This window comes from Anoplophora glabripennis, unplaced genomic scaffold (genome assembly GCF_000390285.2).
Source record: "Anoplophora glabripennis isolate ALB-LARVAE unplaced genomic scaffold, Agla_2.0 scaffold360, whole genome shotgun sequence".
In the NCBI taxonomy this organism is placed as follows: Eukaryota; Metazoa; Arthropoda; class Insecta; order Coleoptera; family Cerambycidae; genus Anoplophora; species Anoplophora glabripennis.
This window is the reverse complement of record NW_019416516.1, coordinates 492,823-517,405: the sequence shown is the minus strand read 5'-3', so window position 1 is coordinate 517,405 and position 24,583 is coordinate 492,823. Positions and strand designations below refer to the sequence as shown.

The 24,583-nt window shown below is 33.3% G+C and overlaps 1 protein-coding gene across 2 annotated transcripts in view; it reads left to right on the top strand.

Annotated features, from left to right (window-relative positions):
* The window catches only part of LOC108908486, a 39,132-nt gene that overhangs the window by 11,618 nt on the left and 2,931 nt on the right, over positions 1-24,583 (top strand). For both annotated transcript variants that reach the window (XM_018712533.1, XM_018712534.2), the window contains exons 2-9: positions 10,707-10,831; positions 15,264-15,427; positions 17,463-17,670; positions 18,438-18,564; positions 22,076-22,143; positions 22,947-23,102; positions 23,699-23,903; positions 23,954-24,460. In XM_018712533.1, the coding sequence (XP_018568049.1) occupies positions 10,707-10,831; positions 15,264-15,427; positions 17,463-17,670; positions 18,438-18,564; positions 22,076-22,143; positions 22,947-23,102; positions 23,699-23,903; positions 23,954-24,460 (1,560 nt within the window). The remainder of the gene's footprint in view (positions 1-10,706; positions 10,832-15,263; positions 15,428-17,462; positions 17,671-18,437; positions 18,565-22,075; positions 22,144-22,946; positions 23,103-23,698; positions 23,904-23,953; positions 24,461-24,583) is intronic.

Below are 24,583 nucleotides of genomic sequence, written 5' to 3'. Positions count from 1 at the left end.
AGTGTTATGAGGAGTCTCTTGGTAACTTATAAAAAAAATATCTCCAGTCCTAAAATTTGTTTTTAGCAGCTAAACAGTGCTAAATTATTTTAAAACAAGTTTAACACGATAAAAAATAGTTTCAAAAGTTTTTGCTTTAAACATTTTCATTTCGTAGTTCTATCAGCCAGTGTTGTCAGTATTTTTTGTCCGCAGGTTGTTAAGTGACCATACAAAAATCGCTCAACTCTGTGCACAAAATATAAAATTTTCTTTTCAATTTAAAGTAACCGAAAACAGTAGAAACACCGTATTATTTTAGCAATTTTGCAATTAGTACCGTATCTTCATACCAATATTCAATAAATCATGTACAAAATGTCACTTTTTTAAACACGTATAATCTTTTTTTAATATTCATCGATTCGTTTACATTGACGTTAAATCAAGTATGATGACTTTAAAATGATACGTCGCTAAAACATGCAAAAGTAGTCTGTTTTCACTAAATTATTTTCCATCTTAGTTTCGCTTTCTAACAGTTGATTTAAAAAGGGAACAATTGGCAACGCTGCTAAGTGATGATACAACTTACTACGCTAATTCCGGATGAACCGGTTATTAATATACAGAGTTCTTCAAAGTAAGTAGCCTATTAAACGTTTCAGAGAAACCAAGGATAATATGACTGAAATTTTGTTTACGGGGGTTATCAGATATGCTCTCTTCGTTAAATCTAATGCAATCAACAGTTATACCGGAAATAGCCGTCAACATCGTTATTTTAAATGGAACATCCTATATATTATTCCATTATCGATAAGATAAATTAAAAATACCAGGTTCAGTCGCTACGCAACAACTTGGCATTGAAATATTTGAAAAACTTGTTCTCATATTTATTTAGCCAGTTGAATGAGCGCCCGGGCAAACGGCAAACAAACACAGCCGGACTGGGCGACCAGCCATAAATTTCAGTTGTCGACAAATTGCCTTTGTAATACAAAGATAAGTTTTTTTTTAGTTCGAGTTTATTTTAGTAATTATGAGTCTCTTAAAACAGGAACTTGATTTTTAATCAAATTATGAATTTGGATAATATGTAATTAAAGTACATAATCATACGTGTTAAAAATAATTTATGGACTTACCAAAAAGCAAAATTCAGTAATTTTTAAACGCACAAGTACAAAACAAACTACAACATGTGCTCAAAATGTCCATCGTCATTGTCGATGCATTCACGACACCTTCGAATCCAATTTTTGCGCACTCATTGGAAAACACCTCAAGAAAAGGAAATAGTGGTATGCAAAAAACACTCAGACACGGTCCAATTCCAGATACCAACTGAATTGCGTATTGCTTGACAGCTTAGTACCTCGTGTTATCCGTCTTCTAACACCCGGTATATGGTGTCCCATTTAACATAACGAATTTGACAACTATTTCCGGTATAACCGGAAGTGCTGTGTTGATGGCATTATTTTCATTGAAGACAGCATATTTGACAACTCCCGTAAACAAAATTTCAGGATCTAGACTAGGCTTGTCTTTCAAATATCACTAGAAATGAACATTTTTCTATGTGCTTAAAAAAACGTGGGCTTAACTTTTGGCGGCACAATATGTTAAAAAAATTGGAAAAATGTCATATTTTTCTTCCTTTTTAATTATGTTTCTTTTCAAGAGTTGATTTTAGGCCAAAATGGAAGAGGAAAAAATGTTTGTAGTTAATTTTTTTACAAAATATGACTGGTTAAAAATCGAATGAATCATGATTATTATTGTAATAATTGATAAAATCGCTAAAAATTGGGTATAAGATCTTCATACTTGGTTCAAGAAAACTTCATGTTATGTAGAATCATCACACCAAATTTCATCGAAATCGGTTTGATAGATTTTGCATAATAATTTTGCAATCCATATTTTGAAAAAAAATCTGCAAATTTTCAAAATTTTGCACAGCAAAAACAAAGTCCCTTAGATATTTGAAAATTTAATCACATATAGAAGGGCTCTCAAGCTTTCAAACACTGTTTGAAAAATTCGAATTCCTCAATTAGGAGAGCTCTGGCGCTTCTTTAAACATTGGTCGAATTTTTGTACTTATAAACAATTAGAATAACTTTGTGAATATTCAATCAAATCAAATTTTTTAAAACAGGTTTTAAAAGTTATTGGAAAGACTTCATTAAAAAAAATAGATTTATCAATTAGTTACGTAGTTATAGCCGATTAAAGTTAACCGTTACTGAGACGTACAACCTAATTTTTCGAAAAATACCTTTGGTATTCCGAGTACTTACCAGATCTAAGTTTGCAATACTTTTATTCATTTTCAACCAACTTTAAAACGTGTTTTTGATTTTTTTTTTCCAAGAACTTTTAAAACCTATTTTAAAAAATGTGGTTGTATATTCGCAGTTATTCTAATTATTTATAAGTACAAAAATTCGACCAATGTTTAAACAAACGTCAGAGCTCTCCTAATTGACGGATTCGAATTTTTCAAAAAGCGTTTGAAAGCTTGAGAGCCCTTCTATATGTGATTAAATTTTCAAGTATCTAAGGGCCTTGGTTTTTGCTGTGCAAAATTTTGAAAATTTGCAAATTTCTTTTCAAAATTGGATTGGAAAATTATTATGCAAAATCTATAAAACCGATTTTGATGAAATTTGGTGTGATGATTCTACATAACATGAAGTTTATCTTGAACCAAGTATGAAGGTCCTATACCCAATTTAAAGCCTCAAAAAAATTCCCTAAAAAGTAATGTTTTTTAACCCCATTTTTGGCGATTTTTCCGATTTTTACAATAATAATCATGATTCATTCGATTTGTAGCCAGTCATATTTTGTAAAAAATTTAATTACAAACTTAAAATCAACTCTTGAAAAGATACATAATTAAATAGGAAGAAAAATATGACATATTTCGAATTTTTTTAACATATTGTGCCGCCAAAAGTTAAGCCCACGTTTTTTTTATGCGCATAGAAAAATTTTCATTTCTAGTGATATTTGAAAGCCAAAAAGCTAAAAAGCCAAAAATCTATGGATATACGATTCACCCAAATATGGACTTTTTGAAACAGACACCGTCTTGACTAATCATATTATCTTTGCTTTCTAACGAGCGTTCAAATAAAAACCTGGTCAAGTTGGTTCTGAAAATTTGGACGTAGGGCGTAGCGTATAGCAAATGAACTTAAACGTCATCTGTCAAAACGCTATATCGCCGCTATCAATTTCGTTTTAAAAAGCGTTTAAAATGGTGTTTTCTCAAGAACAAAAAGTGTTTATCATAGAGCTCGACTTATAGACAAGATTCGTGAAATTAACAATACCCCGAGCATCGAAAATGTCTATAATTCTTTGAGGAACAGGTGTGAAAAGTGCTTGGAACAAGGAGGGGGACACTTTCAGCAGCTGCTTTAATTTATTGTTATAACAAGGAGGGGGACACTTTCCGCAGCTCCTTTAATTGTTTGTTACTGTTATCACGATTATTCTTTAAAAGAAAGTTATATAGTCATTAACGTTATTGAAACTGACAGCTGCTATACAGCTCGTTGAGAAATGAGGTTAAGTTGGTCGCTATAAGCTACTCCCTACGTCCAATGTGTCAGAGCCAACTTCGACCACGTTTTTATTTGAACGCTCGTTATATTATAGTGTATTATTTTCGATCATATTATGGCTTTCGATGGGAAAACATACGTAGCGACCACTATTCAAGACATTACAGTGTGTAGCTAACAGAACCTAAACAAGAAGGACCACGCAACGGGATACAGGATAAAACAGGACACCGGCCTGGCGCCAGGCCTGATCTGCCCGGCGCCAGGATTCTACTCCTTCGACCCGCAGGAGCAGGAAGGCGAGTATCGTGCCTCCGAAAACTGGGACGTATCGCTTTAATGCGGGATAAACAACCAATTTAGATCGCTTCACAATTAACTTCGTTTCATGTAGGGCCTGTCGTCACAATGTACCTTGTTAGATGGATATTGAGAGCGAATTTAATTAAACGCCAACGCGGATTATTAAAAATTCGTTTGTGTGTGCCGAAGCGTCGGGAAAACCGCCGGAATGAGATCGAGTTGGCCCAGTCGTCGAGAGAGAAAATTCTTATAAATAAAGACGCTTGGATATTTAATGCGGAAGGAGAAAAATAAACCGTAAATATGCCTGTCCCTCTGTTGGTAGCGGGTGTCTTTGGGGTATTTCACATCCCTTTGCTTGTTTTTTTACGCGAGCCCAATTTGAAAATTATATTGTGTAATAATTCACAAGAGTGTAGAATATTGGTTTGAAACAGAGAAAAGAACGGGGTATACAAATGTTGTACCAGTGCTTCTTACAATTAAACCGATCACGTTTTTTTAACAAAATTAAAAAAACTGAAATGGGTTTGAAGGTATTTCGATGTTTTATAAACAAGAAATCGCACTTTTAGTAGGACAGTAATAGAACAAGGTAGATTTGTAGGTACACGTGTCGGAAAAAGGAGTAAAAGTGACCACAGACAAACAAACTATCTGCCGGAGTTTTTATGATCGGAGCTTTATTTCAGAATTTCGCTAAACTTACCGTATCTATTATACAGGGTGGCCAAATGAAAACGAAACAGAGCTATTTTCAGGAACTGCGTCAAGATTGTAGAAAAACGCTCAGACCCGTCGATTTTATATTAAAGGGGGACATTCTTTGCTGGTATTTTATTGCTGGTACTTATTAAGGTGGCCATATTCCTGGCTGAAAAATAGTGAAATTTCTGGCGTTTTTAGGTACTGAAATCTTTAAAAGTAAAACGTGTAGAACAAAAGTAAGCACAAAAATAAAATCCTTGATGTTTTGTTTATTCATTGTTACCATTTAAATTTACTCAAATAAAATAATAACTAAAAAAAACGTTTGTAAAACATGCGGTTGCTGTTATTCTAACCACACATTTTAAGAATTATTTTCACGTACTTATAAATAAAAGTAAACAATTTTATATGTAGGACTAAGCAAGTAAATGTTATAAGAATATTTACATGTGGAATTATATATAAAAAAGTTAGTGTTTTCGTAGATTTCAGTACCTAAAACCTTGATGGTTTGATCGTTTTTTGCACCTGTTTATTCGTTTTACTGCGGCGTCTTTGAAAATACTCAGGTGGCATGACATAACATTCCTATTATTTGATAAGCTTTAGATTATTCAGTTATTAAATGTTTGAAATTATTTGTCTTTGCGGAAAACACTATTTAAAGAATATGGGGCCCTTAAGAATTTTGATTTTAAAATTGAAACTTATGTACAAACAATTAGTAACGGTAAAAATGTCAGTCATTCGAGTTAAGTACGCCAATGGTATAAATTTAGTATTTCTTGCGTTACATTGGTTTTTGGCGATCACTTTCGTAAAAAAAACACAATTGTAAAAACCAGAAATGAATGCTATACACACACGATGAACGTAAAATTAGTGGATTCCAAATTATTTTCTAGTATTATTTGGAAGCGTTGGTTGGTAGTTTATTTAATTGTTTTTTTGAAAGTTAAACACTATGGTTTATTCCATTGCGGAAAGGGTAGATATCATTCCGCTTTACTTTATGAACAATAAATGTGGGAATAGAACAGCTCAGCTATTTAATGAACAATATCAAGATTAACATGTCGGGAGGAAGTATGTTCTAGAGTTAGTAAAAAAAATTCAAGAAACAGGGAACATAGCCAATAAAAAACGAGAAATTGAAAAACCTATAGTTAATGAAGCTAGTGAAGTTGCAGTTTTGGGACAAGTCCTACATTAAGTACGAGGCAGCTGGCATCTGTGTCTGGGATCAATCGAACTAGCATACAAACCATTTTGAAGAAGAATAAATTCCATCCATACAAAATACATTTAGTCCAAGAACTTCATGAGGATGATTATGACCGCCGTTTGCAATTTTGCGAAAGAATGAGTGAGCGAGCAGGGAACGATCTACAGTTCCTTTTTAACATCTGTTTTACTGATTAATGCAGTTTTTTCTTGAACGGGACGGTAAATCGTCACAATTGCCGCTATTGGTTCGATTCAAACCCAAGAGTTTTCCACGAGGTGCATACACAGCAACCGGAAAAATAAAAAGTATGGGCTGGAATTTTCGGTGACCGGATGGTGGGTCCTTTTTATCTACCTGGTAATTTTACTGGCCAAATGTATTTGTAATTACTGGAAGACGCTATTTACCCTGCCTTGACTGATATTATTGAAAATGTTCCAGAGTATGATGAAGATCATTTGATTTTTCAACAGGACGGTGCTCTTCCGCATTATGCGTTAATTGTCCGTCAGTATTTGGACCGACGTTTTCTACGGAATTGGATTGGGAGAAGAGACAGCATTGAGTGTCCTGCGCGATCACCGGATTTATCGCCCCTTTATGCAAAAAATCGTAATAAACAATTAAAAAATAAGAAAAATAAGATTTTTTTATCTTTTTTACTTTTTTGACTTGAACAGAGAAAAGTCCAATAATAATAATAACATATTTCAAAGTTCCATATATTTGAAGGTTTTCTAAAGAGTTCTGAAGTATTTTGTCGTTTTTTGAGATACTTTGATGTAACTAAAAGTTTCTTCAAGTTTTCACTGTCCATATTATATTTCACAGAATTTGTACGATTTTTTTTACATCTTTTGTTGTACATTAATGTCGGTTTGGGCACATGTGCGCCATTTTAAATAAAATTTATGTTACCGGAAAAGTTATAGTTAAATATTAAATGTTTCTGTACATTTTATAGATTTCCAGAAAAAAGGATATTCAAGGTTACATTTAGTAGGAGATCTGGCAACCCTATTTCAAAATGACGTATGCGTACAGCAATAATATACTCTTTTAGGGTGACGTCACATATTTAGCCAATCTGCTACAAATTGTCATTGTTGAAATTGTACAGACCGAATTTGACCCTTGTGTACTATTTACATAGATACTATGAAAATGAACAACTTCAAATGAATTTATTTTTAGGATTTATTAGTATTTAAGATCAACCAACACGTGTTTGGTAAAATAAATACACTAGTGTGCTTAAAACTTAGAAAAAAAACAATATAAAAGAATATTCCTAATAGCTGTTTTACATTGACAATTTATTGATCAATTAATTCATGAAGTCGCTTCAACAAGAAATTGGACAAGTGTTATAGCTGTTTTACATTGACAATTTATTGATCAATTAATTCATGAAGTCGTTTCATCAAGAAATTGGACAAGTGTAATGCACCAAATCCGCTGTCAAATAACTTCATGAATTTATTCAAGTTCTTGACGAATTAAAGCATGTTCTAATTTTCGTCAATTTCTTCGTGAAGTTCGGAAGTACCAACCCAACAGATTTCCAGCCTCAGATCAGTAATGAGGTTATGTTATTGGAATATGTAAATAATTGTGTGGCGTCGTACTAGTTTTGCATTGTTTTTACTGATTTGTTACTTACAAACACTAATATTTATATAATATGTGTCAAAACGGTACCGCTGTTGTATCACTACAATTATGTGTGGAAAGGTGACATTTTTGAATTTATTTGCTTTGATTCGTTGGTAGAACTGATTCATGCGTCAAAAAACCTGATATAATTTTGATTTATTAATTACTATAAAAGTCAATATTGTTGTATAAATTTAAATATATAAATTCTATAATTCTTTTAGTTTGTCACTTGGGGTTTGAAACTTCTTAAATATTTCTAATATTGCCAGAATATCGCGACATTTAGGGTCATAACAGAGAAGACATTTTTTTGTCACTAAAGTACATAAAGTCGAAAATCGATAAAAATATTGAGAAATTCTTCATAACAATGTGCACTATCGGGTTGCCTATTATTTGGCGTATGTGACGTCACTACTAAAAAGGTCTATTATGAACAAGTATAAGTAAATTATTCGACATTATTCGAGATCTACTAAATTCCAGTAGCGGAAAGATAAATATTTTTTTATTTAAATCCAGATGTTTAAACTAAATATCGCTTGCAACTTGCAATAGGTTATTGCTTGATCTGTGGTCGATTTTGCATATCTAATATTTATATTTTTCCGTTTAAATAAAACAAGTAAATTAACTACTTATACTTCCCATTCTGTTCGTTTCAGTAGTCTTGCGTGTTCTCTACTGAAATATAAATTTGTTTGTTATACTCCCTGATATTATAATTGGGTCTAATGACTAAATGTTTGCTCTGTCATTTCGACTTCATAAAATGTGAGTGTTGATAACTTTGTGTCGTTATCGGTAAGGGGTCGTGTAATGGCTGTAATAAAGAGACCGAAACGAATTTTATGGGGGGCGGTAGTTTACTTATTCGCAATTTCATGTAACCAGTGTAAAAATCTTAAAGCATATTTTGAAGTTTTAAACATGAATTCATGAAAATACTTGGTTTATTTCAAATTGCAAACACAGAGGACACAAGCCATGTAGGTAATATTTTATTTTTTTCATGATTGCTTGTATCAGTTATTATTATTTCAAAATTGCTAAGTCAACCCCCAAAACCACGCCCCTGCAGATAAAAAAACTGCGGTATGCAGATACATTTAAAGCTTACAATTTAAAAAACATGCGAATTTCTTGGAAAATATCCTGTGTATCTCGAAATGTTTCCGGACATTATCGTCAAATTGTAGAATTCGCTGTCAAAGTTTGGCCAAGTATTTTATTTACATCCTGTGAGAGTGTTGAGATGCATAGGCACATTTCAAATGGTGACTGCTCTCATTTTGAAATCTGTTAGAGTCGTTGTTATTGTTATTGTGTCATTAATTAATAATTAAAATATGCAAATTAATGGGTTTGTGTTAAGGCCGACAATTCCATTAGCAAAAAATGCTGCATTTAATTATCCAGTCGAGTTGGTTGCGATCCCATTATTTCTGCTTAAAGAGAGCAAATTGAATTAAGAAGTCATTTTCTAATTTGTTTGAAAGTCACTGTGAAATTACTTGGAAACCCATCTGTTATTTTTTTTGTTGAAATATACCGGACAGAAAAAGAAACCTGTAAATAAGTCCGAATATCCCAAAAATACGATCAACAATCAGAACCATGGGAGATTTTTTGATATTTCGATTAATTTCCGAGGTATTATACAAGCAAATTCTGTTTTTTTCTTTCATATATTTGACACCCTGCTCTGCCTCACCCATCGAGTGCTCCACTCAGAACCAAGGGGAGATTTGTTTATATTTCCAACCATTTTCGAGTTACGAGCAAAAACCGTTTATTTATCATTACCAGAATAACCCATTTTAATTTAAAAAATTAAAAAAATTAAAATGGACGATTTCTGATGACGAAATATAAAACATAATAAACTGTATTATTCAAATAACAGTAATGTGCAAAAGTTCTTCAGGAATATCGGCAAATTTATTTTGGAGGACGAATCCTGTCAACGAACACTGTAAAAAATATTATTAGAGACCTTAGGTGGTCAGAAAACAGCCCCGATCTCAGTCTTTTAGACATATTTTTGTGGGGGCACTGCAACAAAATATATTACTAAAGACCCTAAAATTTACAGGTATTGAAAGAAAAAATACGGGACGAAATGTTTGATAATTCTGAATTTGTTTTTAAAGCAATAAATAGTAAATTAAATCATATTTTCAACTGTATCATCACAATTACTTGCATGTTGAAAATTTGTAAAAATTGTAGGTATTTTAATGTTATTTCATTTTTAGGTATTCTTCTTATGTTGTTTTTAAATTTAGTTTAGTAAATTTTTTATAATAACAAATAACAATTTCGATAAGGATGAATTTTAATTTTTTTAATGATTTTTTTACTTTAAACATATTTTACGCCGGCATATTTTGATAATGTCAAAAGAAATAAAGGAAAAATCGTACATTTGTATTTAAAGTTTTTTTCTATCATTAATTATTAAACCTATAAGTGAATGTCAAAATACAAAAAGAAAACTGTACCTACATTCCGCGACGTACTAATAACGTACCTTGTATATTAAATAAATTTATCATCATCATCAAATATGAAAAAGATTACCTATATTACAAGCTGTTTAAAATATCATTACGAATTTTGTTTATTTGGAAATATATTTTCTGCAGTATTTCAATACCAAAAAATGAAAATAGTAGCTAATTAACGAAATTATGATGCAGAATATCACATGAAACTACATAGATATTCGTTGATTCTTTAAAACATTTTTATCAATACTTACATCATACATTTAAGTGAATACAGTAACGCAAAAAACAGGTATTGATAAAAAATTGTATAAAATAAATTCGCCTGGCAACATTGCCAAAGTGTTGTTCATATGTTGCTAAGATTCGCGTAGGAATGCGGGTCGCTGCATTTGATTCTTCCTAAAATTCTGCTGGTGGTGTACTCTATCGGCAATTCGGAAATTAAAAACTGCTGGCCTATTCCAGTAGCGGTCTGGGGCGATCGCTGTTTTGTCTGTGGTCATGCTAAAACAAAATCTCACAAAAAACATCCAGCTTTAAGATACGTAATAGTTTCAAGGTGCATAAAAATTCCGTCAAAATATGTCGAATTGTATTTTAAAACAAAAAAAGCGAAATCAACACAGCGAGAGTAGGCGCATATTCAAATTACAATATTTTGCGCACTACTTTTTTATTTTAAAAAGTACGTATTTGAATTTACTACATGAAAATTCTCTGTTTCAGCAAACTGTCTTCCAATCTTCCTCGCTAACGATGAGCTGAAGGTCCGCCGAATACGGTGCAATGTGTCACTCTTATGTTATTGCGCAATTGGCAACTCTACAAACCGTTCCGAACTTATGAGTACCGTAAGTTTTCCAAAGTTTTCACTTATTTTCAACCACGCTAGCGGTGGTGCATTCCGTTTCCGCTAACGCCCGAGAAACTCTAATTGGGTCAATAGTATTTTTATGCACGTTTCAATTTCATCGCGATAGCGCGGACTCTGAAGAGTTTCAAGGACTCCATGCATTTTTAAGGAAATCGATCGTTAAATTCTTTATAAGCCTGATAATATATTTATATTACAAATAAATACAGAGTATTTTATACTTATTATATTATTAATTAATGCTAATCACAGTTGTATAACTCCAAGCAATTAAATTGTGGTTACAATCTTAGTGAATCTTTCCAAACCTATTTTGGAAAATAAACCACCAATTTCGTCAATAATAATGCAGCTTTATACCTCACCCTGTGCATGCACAGTAATGGTGATGCTGTCTTACTCTACGTGTTCTGCGGTTGTGCTTAAACTAGTGTAGCAGTATTTAATTTTAAGGAATACATTTATTTACTAAAACCTAATCTAATTTAATTACAAACAGTAATTTTAGTAAGTAACTAGATGCGTTGTTTGTCGGTCTGCATGTAAAATGAAAATGCGTTCACTTGATTAATTAGGTGGATACTTATTACGGTCATTACATTATTATTCTCTTTTCCTAAAAGCCTTTTCTGCTGCATTTTTAAAGCCTACAAGCCGGGGCGGCAAACAATGTAATTGAATCACTAATCAGATTGCTCCGTTCTCTCTTCTCCTCTTGATAAATGGAATGGACAAACGACAACCGCACTTAAACATTTACAGGCCTCTTGGATCATTTTCTTTTATACAAATACTTGGATTGATACTGAAAATGTTGAAACGCTTAATTTTCTAAACGTTCTATTAGTCTAGGCCGCAGAGCAGTAAAAGTAGGCTTTGGCGTTTGTGTTTGAAATCATAACGAGCGTTCAAATAAAAACGTGGTCAAGTTGGTTCTGAAAATTTGGACGTAGGGCGTAGCGTATAGCAAATGAACTTAAACGTCATCTGTCAAAGCGCTATATCGCCGCTATCAATTTGAATATTTTCGTTTTAAAAAGCGTTTAAAATGGTGTTTTCTCAAGAACAAAAAGTGTTTATCATAGAGTCCTACTTTAGAAATGGACGCAAGATTGATGGAATATGGAAGTATTCTATTGAGGAATGTTTCATAGAATTTCAAAATCAATTTCCCGGCGTTGTTGAGTACAAAATTTTTCAAAGTGCAGTTCAGCGTTGTGTTAATGTTTTTCGTGAAACGGGCAGTGTAACAAGAAAAGAAGGAAGCGGCCGACCTAAAAAGCGGACTGAAGAATTAAAAGAAAATGTCCAACAAATAATGGAAAATGCGCCAAGAACTTCTGTACGTGTTTTATCACAAATGGTGGGAGTATCAGTCGGTACCTGCCACACAGTGTTAAAAAAAGATTTGCGTTTGTTCTCCTATCGTTTAACTTGTCAGCAAGAACTTCATGAAGTTGATTTTCCGCGACGGGCTGTATTTTGTGAATGGTTTTTAAACAACTACGGTGAACTTCATAATATCACCTTTTTTTCTGATGAAGCCTGGTTTCATTTAAGTGGTTACGTAAACTCACAGAATATGAGAATGTGGTCTTCTGAAAAACCAGATAACTTTTTTGTCGAGGGCCCTCTACACGCTCAAAAAATTGGAGTTTGGTGTGCTCTCAATCGAAGGAGGATTTATGGACCTATTTTTTTTAATGGTACTCTTACTGCGCAAAGGTATAGAGAAGAAATTATCGCTCCTTTTGTTAACCAGCTGGAAGAAAACGAAATTACAAACTTTTACTTTCAACAAGATGGCGCAAGGGCACATACGGCAGGCGAGACGATGAATATGTTGAGGGAAGTTTTCCAAAATCGACTAATAAGTCTCAATGCTGAACATGAATTTCCACCGAGGTCATGTGATATTACGCCGTGTGATTTCTTTTTGTGGCCTTACCTTAAAAACACTATTTTTGAACTGCCTATTCCTGATTTAAACCATCTGCAGGCTCGACTTATAGACAAGATTCGTGAAATTAACAATACCCCGAGCATCTTAGAAAATGTCTTTAATTCTTTGAGGAACAGGTGTGAAAAGTGCTTGGAACAAGGAGGGGGACACTTTCAGCAGCTGCTTTAATTTATTGTTATAACAAGGAGGGGGACACTTTCCGCAGCTCCTTTAATTGTTTGTTATTGTTATCACGATTATTCTTTAAAATAAAGTTATATAGTCATTAACGTTATTGAAACTGACAGCTGCTATACAGCTCGTTGAGAAATGAGGTTAAGTTGGTCGCTATAAGCTACTCCCTACGTCCAATGTGTCAGAGCCAACTTCGACCACGTTTTTATTTGAACGCTCGTTATTTTGTTGTACAGAAAAATCCCAAATGTTTTGTAGAATAAGAATCTGAGATTGCCTATTCCAACAAACCATTGCTAAATTTAGGGAAACAACAAACTTACAAAAAGAACGAAAAATTACCCGTATTTCGACATATTTTTCCATGTAGCATTGAAAGTATGCCCTAAATAAAAATGCCATTCTTTATTTTTTGTTTATTTTACGATTTTCTATAAAGTTATAACAAAATAGATGACTTTAAATACAAACGCATCGAATGCTCTATCGCCTGGACTATATTTAATATTACGCGAAACGAAATGTTGCAATTACTATTCAACGTATCTGTTGACTTTGTGGTTTATATTAAGACATTTTCCGTACTGATATAAACAAAGTTTTCGTTGTTGCAATAAATTAATGTTTAAGAAGTTAAAATTGGCCTATAGCTTCTCCAGAAGCATACATCTTTTAGTCCAGTCACTGAAGGCGAAAACAAAGTAAAAGCTCCATTTTTTTCGGATAGCATGAATTTTCCTGAAAATTTGCATACAAGCTCATCTGATCCCCCACTTCAAAAGTTACATTGTCTAGATGTGTGCTTTTTTCTATTTGGGGGTGAAAAGTACCCTTGTACGAAAAAAATGCGAAAATCGAAGATTTAGGTATTTTAAAGATTCAGTTCATGGTCAAATATGTTGGATAAAGTTCCGTTCATGTTTTTTAATATAATTTATGAAATTTAATTACTTTTCAGCACTTAAAAATCCTTAAAAACTAACCTTCTATGGCCAAAAAAATAGAAAAAAAAGTTTTTAACAGTTTAAAATATTCTTTTCTTTATTCTTAATATTTTTTTTATTAAATTCATATCAAATAAAAAAAATTAAATTTTATATACGTTATAAATGAATACGTGTGTGTATGTATATTATTAAAATACTTACTCAAATCAGTTGACAGGTGCTCCAAAATACACAAAGATGATGGAAATTTTCCCGCACCGAAAGTTTTACCGAAAAAATGTGATTAATTTTTTTACCATAACTTTTGTAATTTTAAAGTTATAAATTTACTCAAAAAACCATTTTTTACGGAATTTAAAGCACTTTCAGTTCTGTGATTTGCAGTTTTTTTGAGCCCTTTGTTTTTTAGATTTGTAAGCTAAAAGGGCTCAGAAAAGGCAGTCTTGGAGCTTAGTTTTTAGCTTTTAACGGTCATAATTGTTCAGTAAGAAAAAACCTACAATTTCTTATTCTATCATTTTTTTTATAACTTCGTTAGTTTTTGAAATATTTTGAAAAAAGGTGATTTTTTAAAAAATTTAAAGGCTTCTAAAATCGTTCAAATTCCCAGAATCTACTGTTAATACATAAATAAAGTAAATTGCAGAAGGAATACGTTTAATTTTTTATTTTCCATTGTCATAATTTTAATACCGATTTTTTTTCTTAAAAATCAAGACAATCATTTTATTTTGATTGTAACTTCATTAGTTTTCATGCTAACGACTTCTACCACCACTCAATTTAAAGGTCTTTTCAAGAACTTTAATAGGTGTTATATAAGTTTTCCTCGAAAAACCTTTAATTTTTCCGCTACAGGACGTTGAACGTTCGATTATTGCTATCTTCGAAATTGACTTCAACTTCTGGGAGTCATAACTCGGGTTCTATACCACCTACAACCTACAAAAATAAAAAAGCAATCTCTTTGCTGTTTAATTACCTTCATTTTTACTTATGATCATTTTTTTGATAAACTTGTAGTTTTCGAGATATTCGCGAAACGCATGGTTAGGCGCAAATAACTCAAAAAGTATTGACTGTACAAAAAATTCTTATAGAATATTTTTTGCTTAGAATTCGTCCCTCTATCAAATCGCGAGGTTATTTTTAATAAAAAAAATTCCCACCCTCCAGAAGGGATGGCTACCACCCCTAGGGTAAAAGCACACATCAGCACTGTTTTTGTTTCTTGGGCTATTCCCTAGCTACAGTTCAAATTTCACGTCAGTGACTGGACTATTTGTGGGTGCTCATGATACAACAATACTGAACCATTTTTTTAGCAATTAGTGGAAAATAAATGTGATGGGGGCCAGTGGAGCTGCTCACCCCCTAAAGAGTGTTGTAAACAAGGTTGCTGTTTTCTGTTCTCGACCGTGCATAAAGGATCATCTCCCAACAACCTTCAGACAGGGTCGGTGTTCAACCCCCTATTTTTAGGCCACTGGTAAGTAGCACAACAATCTGTTTTCACGTATAGATCAAAATAAACAAAACGTTTCCTGTTTTTACTGTTCCTCTGACGACTTATTTCTCCCATACTGAACAGTTTGCATATTGGCGTTTATTCTCTTCATACACTAGGGACTACAATTATTATAAACTAATGCAAAAAATTAAAGGGTCAAAAGAATTTCCGAAATTATTATCATGCAGTTCTAAGAAATCGCTTAAATAAAATACATAGTTTAAATTCGTTTGTTTTTGTCTGCTTGCATTGCTAGAGATATCATGTGATGTATGTGATGTGGTACCCAGTTAAGTATGTGGACTAGTCGCTAACGAGTGGTGTGACGTCGTAACATGACTAAATAGACCATCAGTAAATTCTTATGTAGGTAGAAGAGCAGAGAGTAGAAATTGTTAACGATAGTTTTCGGTATAATAAGAAGAAGACTTGCCAATCAAATTAGTATGTTTGTGAAACAATAGTACCTACATACTATACTTAAACAAACCATTGCTGTATCAATATCGCGTCCGAGTGTAGGAGTATGCAGCAAATAGCAATAATTTTATCGACAAAATCTTCGTCATAGATGAAGCCTAGAAATAAAGCTTCTGCATATATTTTTGTCTTTAAAAATTGTTTTTTTTTAAGTTGAAAATAGGAATCATTTGTTAACGCTTGTTGTGGTGCTGTTATATACAGGGTGTCCCGAAATTAATGGGACACAGAGCAAGGGTAGATTCCTTACATCGAAATAATGCGATTAAGCTAAACTTACCTTGGTCCATTTGTGGCTAATAAAAATGTTACAAGGCGTTAAAGTTCAAATTTTGAATTCGAAATTCTCAAAATTCTTTCAAAAGTTTTCTAAGGATTCTTTTGAAAATTTGGATTAGGGGGTTTTCTGGGACGAGAAAAACGAATCCGTACTTAATTTTGCTGTAGACGCTAGAGGGCGCTACGAAATGTACTCTTGGTTGATAAAAACTGGTTATAACTTTTTTATCAGTGTATGTAGGAAAGTTTCAATAGAAAAATATTGTTCTCCTATCTATTTTTCACAAATAAGGGATACTTGTTTTATGTCGATAAATTTAACCGTTTTCGATTTATTTCTTGTTTTTCTATCGGATGCAATAAAATAAAATAAAATAAAAGTTTGTAGTTACTTACGTAAAACTGTCACAGTAAGCTTTGGTTATTTGAAAACAAATTGTACTATTGACAATTAGCTGATTGACAAGTAATTTATGTTAAATAGTGTATTCCTTTCAGTTTTTGTTTACAATTAATAATATCGCGTGAAATATGCCTCGCCATAATTTATTTTCTAATGAAGAAATGCGAGATATGGTATGTATTTATGCAAAACAAAATTTTAATGGACGTCGTGCGTGTCGCAGGTATTTAGAAAGTTACCCAAATAGATTACAACCAAATCACAAATTGTTTAAAAATCTTCATGACCGGTTAGGAAATACTGGATCGTTTCGTCCTAAAAGACGAGATGCTGGCCGTCCAACAACTGTTACTCCAGGATAAGAGGAGGATATTTATTTTATTGCATCCAATAGAAAAACAAGAAATAAATTGAAAACGGTTAAATTTATCGACATAAAACAAGTATCCCTTATTTGTGAAAAATAGATAGGAGAACAATATTTTTTTATTAAATCTTTCGTACACACACATAAAAAAGTTATAACCAGTGTTTATCAACCAAGAGTACATTTCGTACGGATTCGTTTTTGTCGTCCCAGAAAACCCCCTAATTCAAATTTTCAAATGAATCCTTTGAAAACTTTCTAAGAATTTTAAGAATTTCGAATTCAAAATTTCAACTTTAACGCCCTGTATCTTTTTTATTAGCCACAAATGGACCAAGGTAATTTTGGCTTAATCGCATTATTTCGATGTAAGGAATCTACCCTTGCTCTGTGTCCCATTAATTTCGGGACACCCTGTATAAAACATTTATATTTAGCTACTAAAACTGATTTCAAACGAAAAAAATCGATTCTTCTGTGTCAAGGTACTTCTGGCTAGCTGTGACGGCAACAGTGGCCGGAATTTTATGTGCCTGTTCCCTGTGGAGGAAACACACCCAGGGGAATCTTTGCTGCAGAGATTCCGGACGAGATGAGAGGGCCTCCGAACCCGATTCTAATGGGTCGTGCTATGCACCTCCCCAGTACAGCCGGTGTAACAGCTTTCATCAAGCGCCTCCCCCATATTCAGAGGTATGTTTATCACAATCTATTTTAATGAGTTTTCTTGAACAAGTAAAAAATTGTTATTGCGGCCCTTCTTCATCCAAGGTCACCGGAAACTGCTGAGTGAGATCAGAGTTCCGACCACGGAATAAATCTGCTGGTTTACGTAGCCAGCGATTTTCTATTAAAAAGTCATCTACAGGGTTGGAAAATCCACATGGTCCAGCTGCCTTTACATGAGAGCGACAAGGTAAAGAAATCCGTGCGATAGACAAGGATGGCTATAGTGAAGACGTTTCATAATCTGAATAGTCACGGCCCGTTTCGTGTTAGAAGTGGGAGTGACTATTCAGATTATGAAACGTCTTCAATGTTACCATCCTTGTCTATCGCACGGATTTCTATGACTTACTTTATCGCTCTCACGTAACGGCCGATGTACCATGGGGACTTTCCGAACCTGTATATTTATTTTTTTAGTTTTTGTATCGAAACATTTTTTTGGAAACAGTATTGATTCTGAACATCCGGTTCGTATAGAAAATGTCTCGTACTTGAACCAGCGAAGGCATTTTCTATGCGTTCACTTAAAAGTATGGAAAATCAATACGCGTCGGATAACATATAACATATACATTTATATTTGCTGCCTTCACAAGGTCCGCGTCGACAAAGTCCTTTTAAAAATATCCATTTGAAAGGACGTCAGACTCGCGAGGCTTCCCTTTGAAAGGAATAAAATGTATTATAAGAGGGCCCATTTAAAGTCTAATTTCGTCTGAATTGAATTTCAGGTGACCTCGAAGCCCGACCTATATCCGCTGGTAATTAGCTACAATGCCGAACCGGTAAAAAGTAACAACGGCTCCACGGGATACCTGATGGTGCAGTATTTTAGAAATTTCATTGTTAGGCCTGTCGGTAAGTACCTACCTCGGGCGGCGTCTCTCTGGACGACGCTGATCTCGATTACACGTGCCAACGCGGCGTGTTGGAGGTTTGACTGGCATAATTTTAATAGGCAACAGCATAAACAAAAAATAAATCGGGGGAAACACCGTTTTCGAGAATAAAATTATCAAGGTGCAAAAAATATCCGGAAATTTTTCTCATGGTCATTTAAGATGACATTTGTGACATACAGGGTGTTTTCAAATGGAGTAGCACAAATGGTACTAGTGAATCTACAACTAAAAAGAACACGTTTTGCATAAAAGTGACCCAGGAGCGTACCCAGAATTTTTTCCAGGGGAAGGCAAAACAAAAATACATAATATAAACTACTTCTAAAAAATTTGTTTTATTTAAACATTTGAAAACGTTAAAAAATTAATTTTTTAAAGTTTTATTTTAATTGAAACCTTAAAGAATTTCAAATTTAAAAAATAATTGAAAGAAATAGACGAGTCGGGAGATATGAATCAATTAAAAAAAAACGACTGACGATGATATTTAAATGGAAAAAAATATTTTTTTAATATAATTTTAAAGAAATATACAGGGTGTTTGTAAATAAGTGCGAAATATTTTCGGGGGTGGTTGCCGAAGTTATTTTGTGAAAAAAAGTTTCTATAAGCGTAGGTCCAAATGTGTATGCTTCGTTTCCGAGTTTTTAAAATATCGATGAAATTAACAAAACCTACAATAAAATGTTTTATTTTTTTCCTCAAAAACGGTTCATCCTACGAAAAAAAATTGAAGAAACCAATTTGATTCAGAATTGATGACGGATTTCTAAAAAAATATCAAAACGGCAAAAAGTCTGGCATACAATTTTTTTAAAATTAAAGTTGTGGCATTCTCGCATGAACGCCACTGATGCAAGTAGAAATATTCGGATCACCCTAAAAAATGCACAATCATCCCTTCAAAGTATTTTTCAAATTTCGAGTCAATATCTTTAAAACTTTTTGAACTTTGAAATAATTAATAAAAATAAATAAAAAAATAATTTAATACAAAGTAATTTATATTTATGTCCAGGGACGTGACAAAAAATGCACATAGTTAAAATTATTATGTTTCCCAAATTTGATAAATTAGTTATTTTATCTTAAATTAAATTTAAAATTTTTTGTTTGTTATTATTTTTTATTTTTTAAATGTAGTCGTCATTTCGAAGATTTTAAATAATTCATTTTTACCCTCGCAACAATTGTTTTCTTTGTATTTTTTTTTGCATTAAATGAACCAGGGACAAGCGCCCCAGTCTGCCCCACCGTAGCTACGCCTATGGAATAGCAGCTGCAATTTTGAAAACCAGAAAAGATAATAGTCAAATTTTACACAAATTTTGTACTAATGCATGTGTAACTTCTCAATAATTTTTCGAAAATTTCTGCCCCTTGGAGGGGGTTGAAATAAGCATCCTCATAATTTATTTTTTGCTACAACTTTTTTGTTAGACAAAAATTGAATATTCAAAAATACTTATCAGATAGCCTGGTTTATTTTAAAAGTTCTACCTCTCTTACTTTTTTGCTTTAAATAACTAACCGCTTATCAACAAAAAAATTAAATTCATTATCATTCGCACGATTGCAACTAAGAAATGTTAAGTAGGCGGCTATGACAGCATAATTGAAGAAGTTTGTTTTTTTCGGTAACTATTATAAAAAAAGTGTAGCATGCGGCGCTAGTCAGCTGTCCTAGAATTAAGTGATCTGACTTGCACTGTTGCCAAGTTGTGGTAAAATTCTCCGATATTATTACAATTCGACGCATTTTAAAAATGTTTCGCTCGTGTAGTGGACAACGTTTTTCTTCATTTATGCTTAATCTGTCAATGACAGTCAAACTTCTAACACATTATATGCAAGGTGATTCAAAACTTATTAAAAAAACTTTGGAGATATATGCTTCAAAAAATTATAATCATTAAAAAACTATCAACGTGCATTTTTTATTTCTCGGTCGGTTTAATTCTCAACTCAATTTATAGTTCAGGAAAGTTAGACATAAAAAGACGGACGGATAAGCAACATACAGCGTTTTTTTGTCCAAAAACTGCCGATATCTCGGTGAAGATTTTTCCGAAAAAAAGTTTCAAATAAAGGTTGTTCAAAACTAAATATTTTGAATGCACAGATTATGTGAAAATTAATGTTTTGGAGCCAAATAATGATCAATTCATTTTTAAATAACAAAAGTGTATTAGAGAAAAAAAAATTGCGGAAAATTCTTGGAAAATCTTATATTTTAATAATATTTTCCAGAAAAATCTGTTTTCTTCGAATTTTTTTTTGCGACAGCGATTAAGCAGTTTTACATAAGAAATCTAAATATGGAAGTTCATAAAAAATTGTTTTTCAATTACAAATAAATAAAAAAATATATACCTATTGATATAATTTTTTTTATTATACGTTTGCATCTCCAGAAAATTCCTTTCCTATTGTCAGCAAATTTAAAATTTTTAGTTTCATTAATGTATTGCAAATTTCAAAGAAAACAGATTTTTCTCTGGAGAATAATATTGAAACCTCGGCAAACTATATACATATAAGATTTTCCAAGAATTTTCCGCAATTTTCTTTCCCCTTTTGTTATTTAAATATGAATGGGCCATTATTTTGGCTCTAAAATTATTATTTTAGATTCTCACATAATCTGTAGTTCATTTAAAAAATATTGGGAAAATCCAAAAAATTTTGTAGGAAATTTCATTTTGAACAACATTTATTTGAAACTTTTTTTCGAAAAAATACATCTTCATTGAGGTATTGGCAGTTTTTGGACAAAAGACGTGAAAAATTATATACCGAGTGGGGCATTTATCTTGAGACAAAATAATATCTCGGTTGGACTCGATTGTTTCGAAAAATTTTTGTTTTTATTATTTTTTCGATTTAAGCCAATTTCAATCGAAATCCGTGGTAAAAAATGGGTGTTTCCATTTAAAAAAAATACTTCCGGTCAAAAACACCAATTCCGGTCTAGACAGGAAGTCGTAATATGGATCTTTCAATGGCCCCCTCGGTGCGCTACAATTTTTGTCTGAAACTTTCTTCGAAAAAATCGAGTCTAACTGAGATATTATTTTGTTCTAAGTTGAATGCCCCACCCGGTGTATATGTATATGTCTATATCTCAAAACGCTGTATGTTGCTACACTTTTTTTATAAAAAATACTTATAAAAAAATTTCAGAGTGAAAAAGTTCGCTCATTTTTTCCATTTTTGCCTGAACTATAATCAATTAATTTTGTAGCAGTGCTAAACGAACAACTGTTCTAGAAATAAATGTTCGTTCTTTCAATATAATCAATACCTAAATATTGCAGTAGATACCACTCGAAATAAACTCCAATGTCTGAATTTGTAACTGGAAACTGAATGTTTTCTCGTACCCATACGCATGAATATTTCATACATACATATATTATATAACGATGCTTATTGTAGGTTTCCCTTAAGAGAATTTATATTTTCAGGATCATTATCTGCCACAAGCACAATAGACTCTCTAAGTTCAAGCTTTTTATGCAACGCTACTAATGAGGTAACTTGAACTACAATAAGACTTAATGATGCTTTTTTTATTTGAGGCAAAAGCCAAGCAAATTGGAAAGCCGTTTGAAAGTATCTTGAAATTTGAATTTATTTGTACTGGATGTTTACTTAACTCGGACATTTATTTTTAATGACACACCGGTGTTTGAATGCCGCTAATAATACTGTTTGAATGATTCGTTGGCTGTTATTTGTTTCGACACCAGGTATTGCTCGCGTTAAATTTAGTTGTTTCTTAACTGTCACGGGTTGCGCATATTCTGATATTAGTCTAGTGAAAATTAAAATAAGTAATAAAAAAATATTGGATTTTTTCTTTTTCTCATTTTGACCCCATTTAAGTATTTAAAAAACTTAAAATTGCGTTGTGACGTCACTAAGCGGAAATCTCAAATCCATCGCCAAATGCAATTTTTAAAATAAACACTCGAAAATGAAAATGGGTTAAATATATTGATTTCTTTTTTCATTTTGACCTCATTTAAGTCCTAAAAAAACTGAAAGTATGCAATGTGACGTCACTAAGCGGAAATTTCAAATCCAATATTAAATGTAAGTTTTAAAATATTTAAATCAACTGTTTTTACATTTTACACCAACAAAGAAGAGTTTTACTGCCTTCTAAGATTAAAAAAGCTTTAAAGCAGTGTCTTATCTTCAAAAGCTTTCCATATTTGCTCTTCATTCTTTATCTTGTTCATACTTTTTGGTCCCGAAGGACCAATTTGAGCTTTCCTGTTTATTAGTATCACTAGCCAACCGTTCAGTTACTAATTGCTGAATAATTACCAGGCTAACAACATTATCCCTCCCCCCTATTCGCATATGGGTAGTTTAGAAGAGATCACAACGGACAGTCAGTTGCCGGCCATCCAGCCGACGGCGAAGGCTGAAAACAGACGTCTACCTCGCTCGGCCTCGAACAATTCTAGTACTGAGTACCACCAGGTAAAAATTAAAGAAACAAACCACCAACCGACAGCGAATACAAGGTGTAATTTTGACTGGGGGTCACTTCTATTCGGAGGCTACCTTTGATCTTTAAAAATACACATCAGGATTGTTTTCTGTCAAAAAACTCCTAGGTCTCGACTTTTTTCCACAGACGCTCAGATCATTCTATAAACTCAACACAGTGCTTTCAAGTTTTATTAAGTTTTTGTTATGCACAATCTATAAAACGGCAAAAATTACTTCTCTGAAGGTCATATCGAAGCAGTGTGCTTTTAGGAAATTATTTTCTGTTGCAGTTTTGCTTTCTACTATTCCGTTAGTTTCATATAATTGGTTTAAAACCGAGTTCATGAGCTGTCCAGTAGCGGCGTAGACAAGAGTTTAAGTACAGTTTAAAAAAACAAATAACTAGACCATTTATTTGATTAAAAAAAGTCAGCTTAGTTATTACTACGGATTACGTACTGGTACCCGAAAAAACTGCCCCCCCCCCACTTAAAGTTGCACCTTTATAGAGTGTAGAGGGAAAAATATCCTCGACATTTATTGGCAGTAATTGAAAATGGGAAACGATTTTCTTATTCTTTCAGGTGTTGCATACCAGCCCAAGCGCACACACGCAGCTTAGTATGCCCTTGCTGCCTCCTTCGACACCAGCGCACCAGTTGCCAGCCCCCCCGCGGCAACACCAAGTGGTTTCGATCAGGGACAATCCGTGTTTCGGCCAGAACACAACGAATCTTGTAAATAGTGTTAGTCCCGTGGTGCCAAATGACGTAGAAAACTCAAGAACAGGTACGTCTACAATCGCTCACCTCCCGATTATACTCCAGTTCCGTTTCCAGGTAGAGTAGCGGTAGAAAGCAAAAGCCAAAATAACTGTGATGCTTCAGCGGCCGACATGTGTAGAGTAAATAGAAGGATAACCAAGAACAAGCTATCGAAAGACGATTCCGAAAGCCAAGACGAAGAGCACAACTTCTCCGACCTCCTCAACCTGTCGGTGTGCATGCCCAGCAGCGTGATCCACCTGGAAAACCCGATACAGTCCAGCCCGCACCTTCAGGAGTTGCAGTATAGCGTTACCAACAGCATCGGCTCGGATATCAGCAGTTTGGCCAACTTGGGATCGCCCGACTCTCCGCCAAGGGCCACCAGTCCTACGGTGGAGATGAGGGAACTCTTGGACAAGATACAACAACTCCCTCAACATAAAAGTCCCGTTCCGACGGTTCAGCAGCAGATGGAACCCAAGAATAACAGGGGTTACTTCCACAAGGTCAAGTCTAAAACCCTTTACATGCCCTTGTACGACTCGAACGCAGCGACTAGGTCGAAAAATATACCAAGCGGTGAGTAGTCGTATTAGAATTTTGTCAGTCTCAATTTAATTTTGAGTTAAATACATGATTTTTCTAAAAAAATACATTTTGTTACAATTGACATCAACATCAAGCTAGTGTTAATTGTAACAA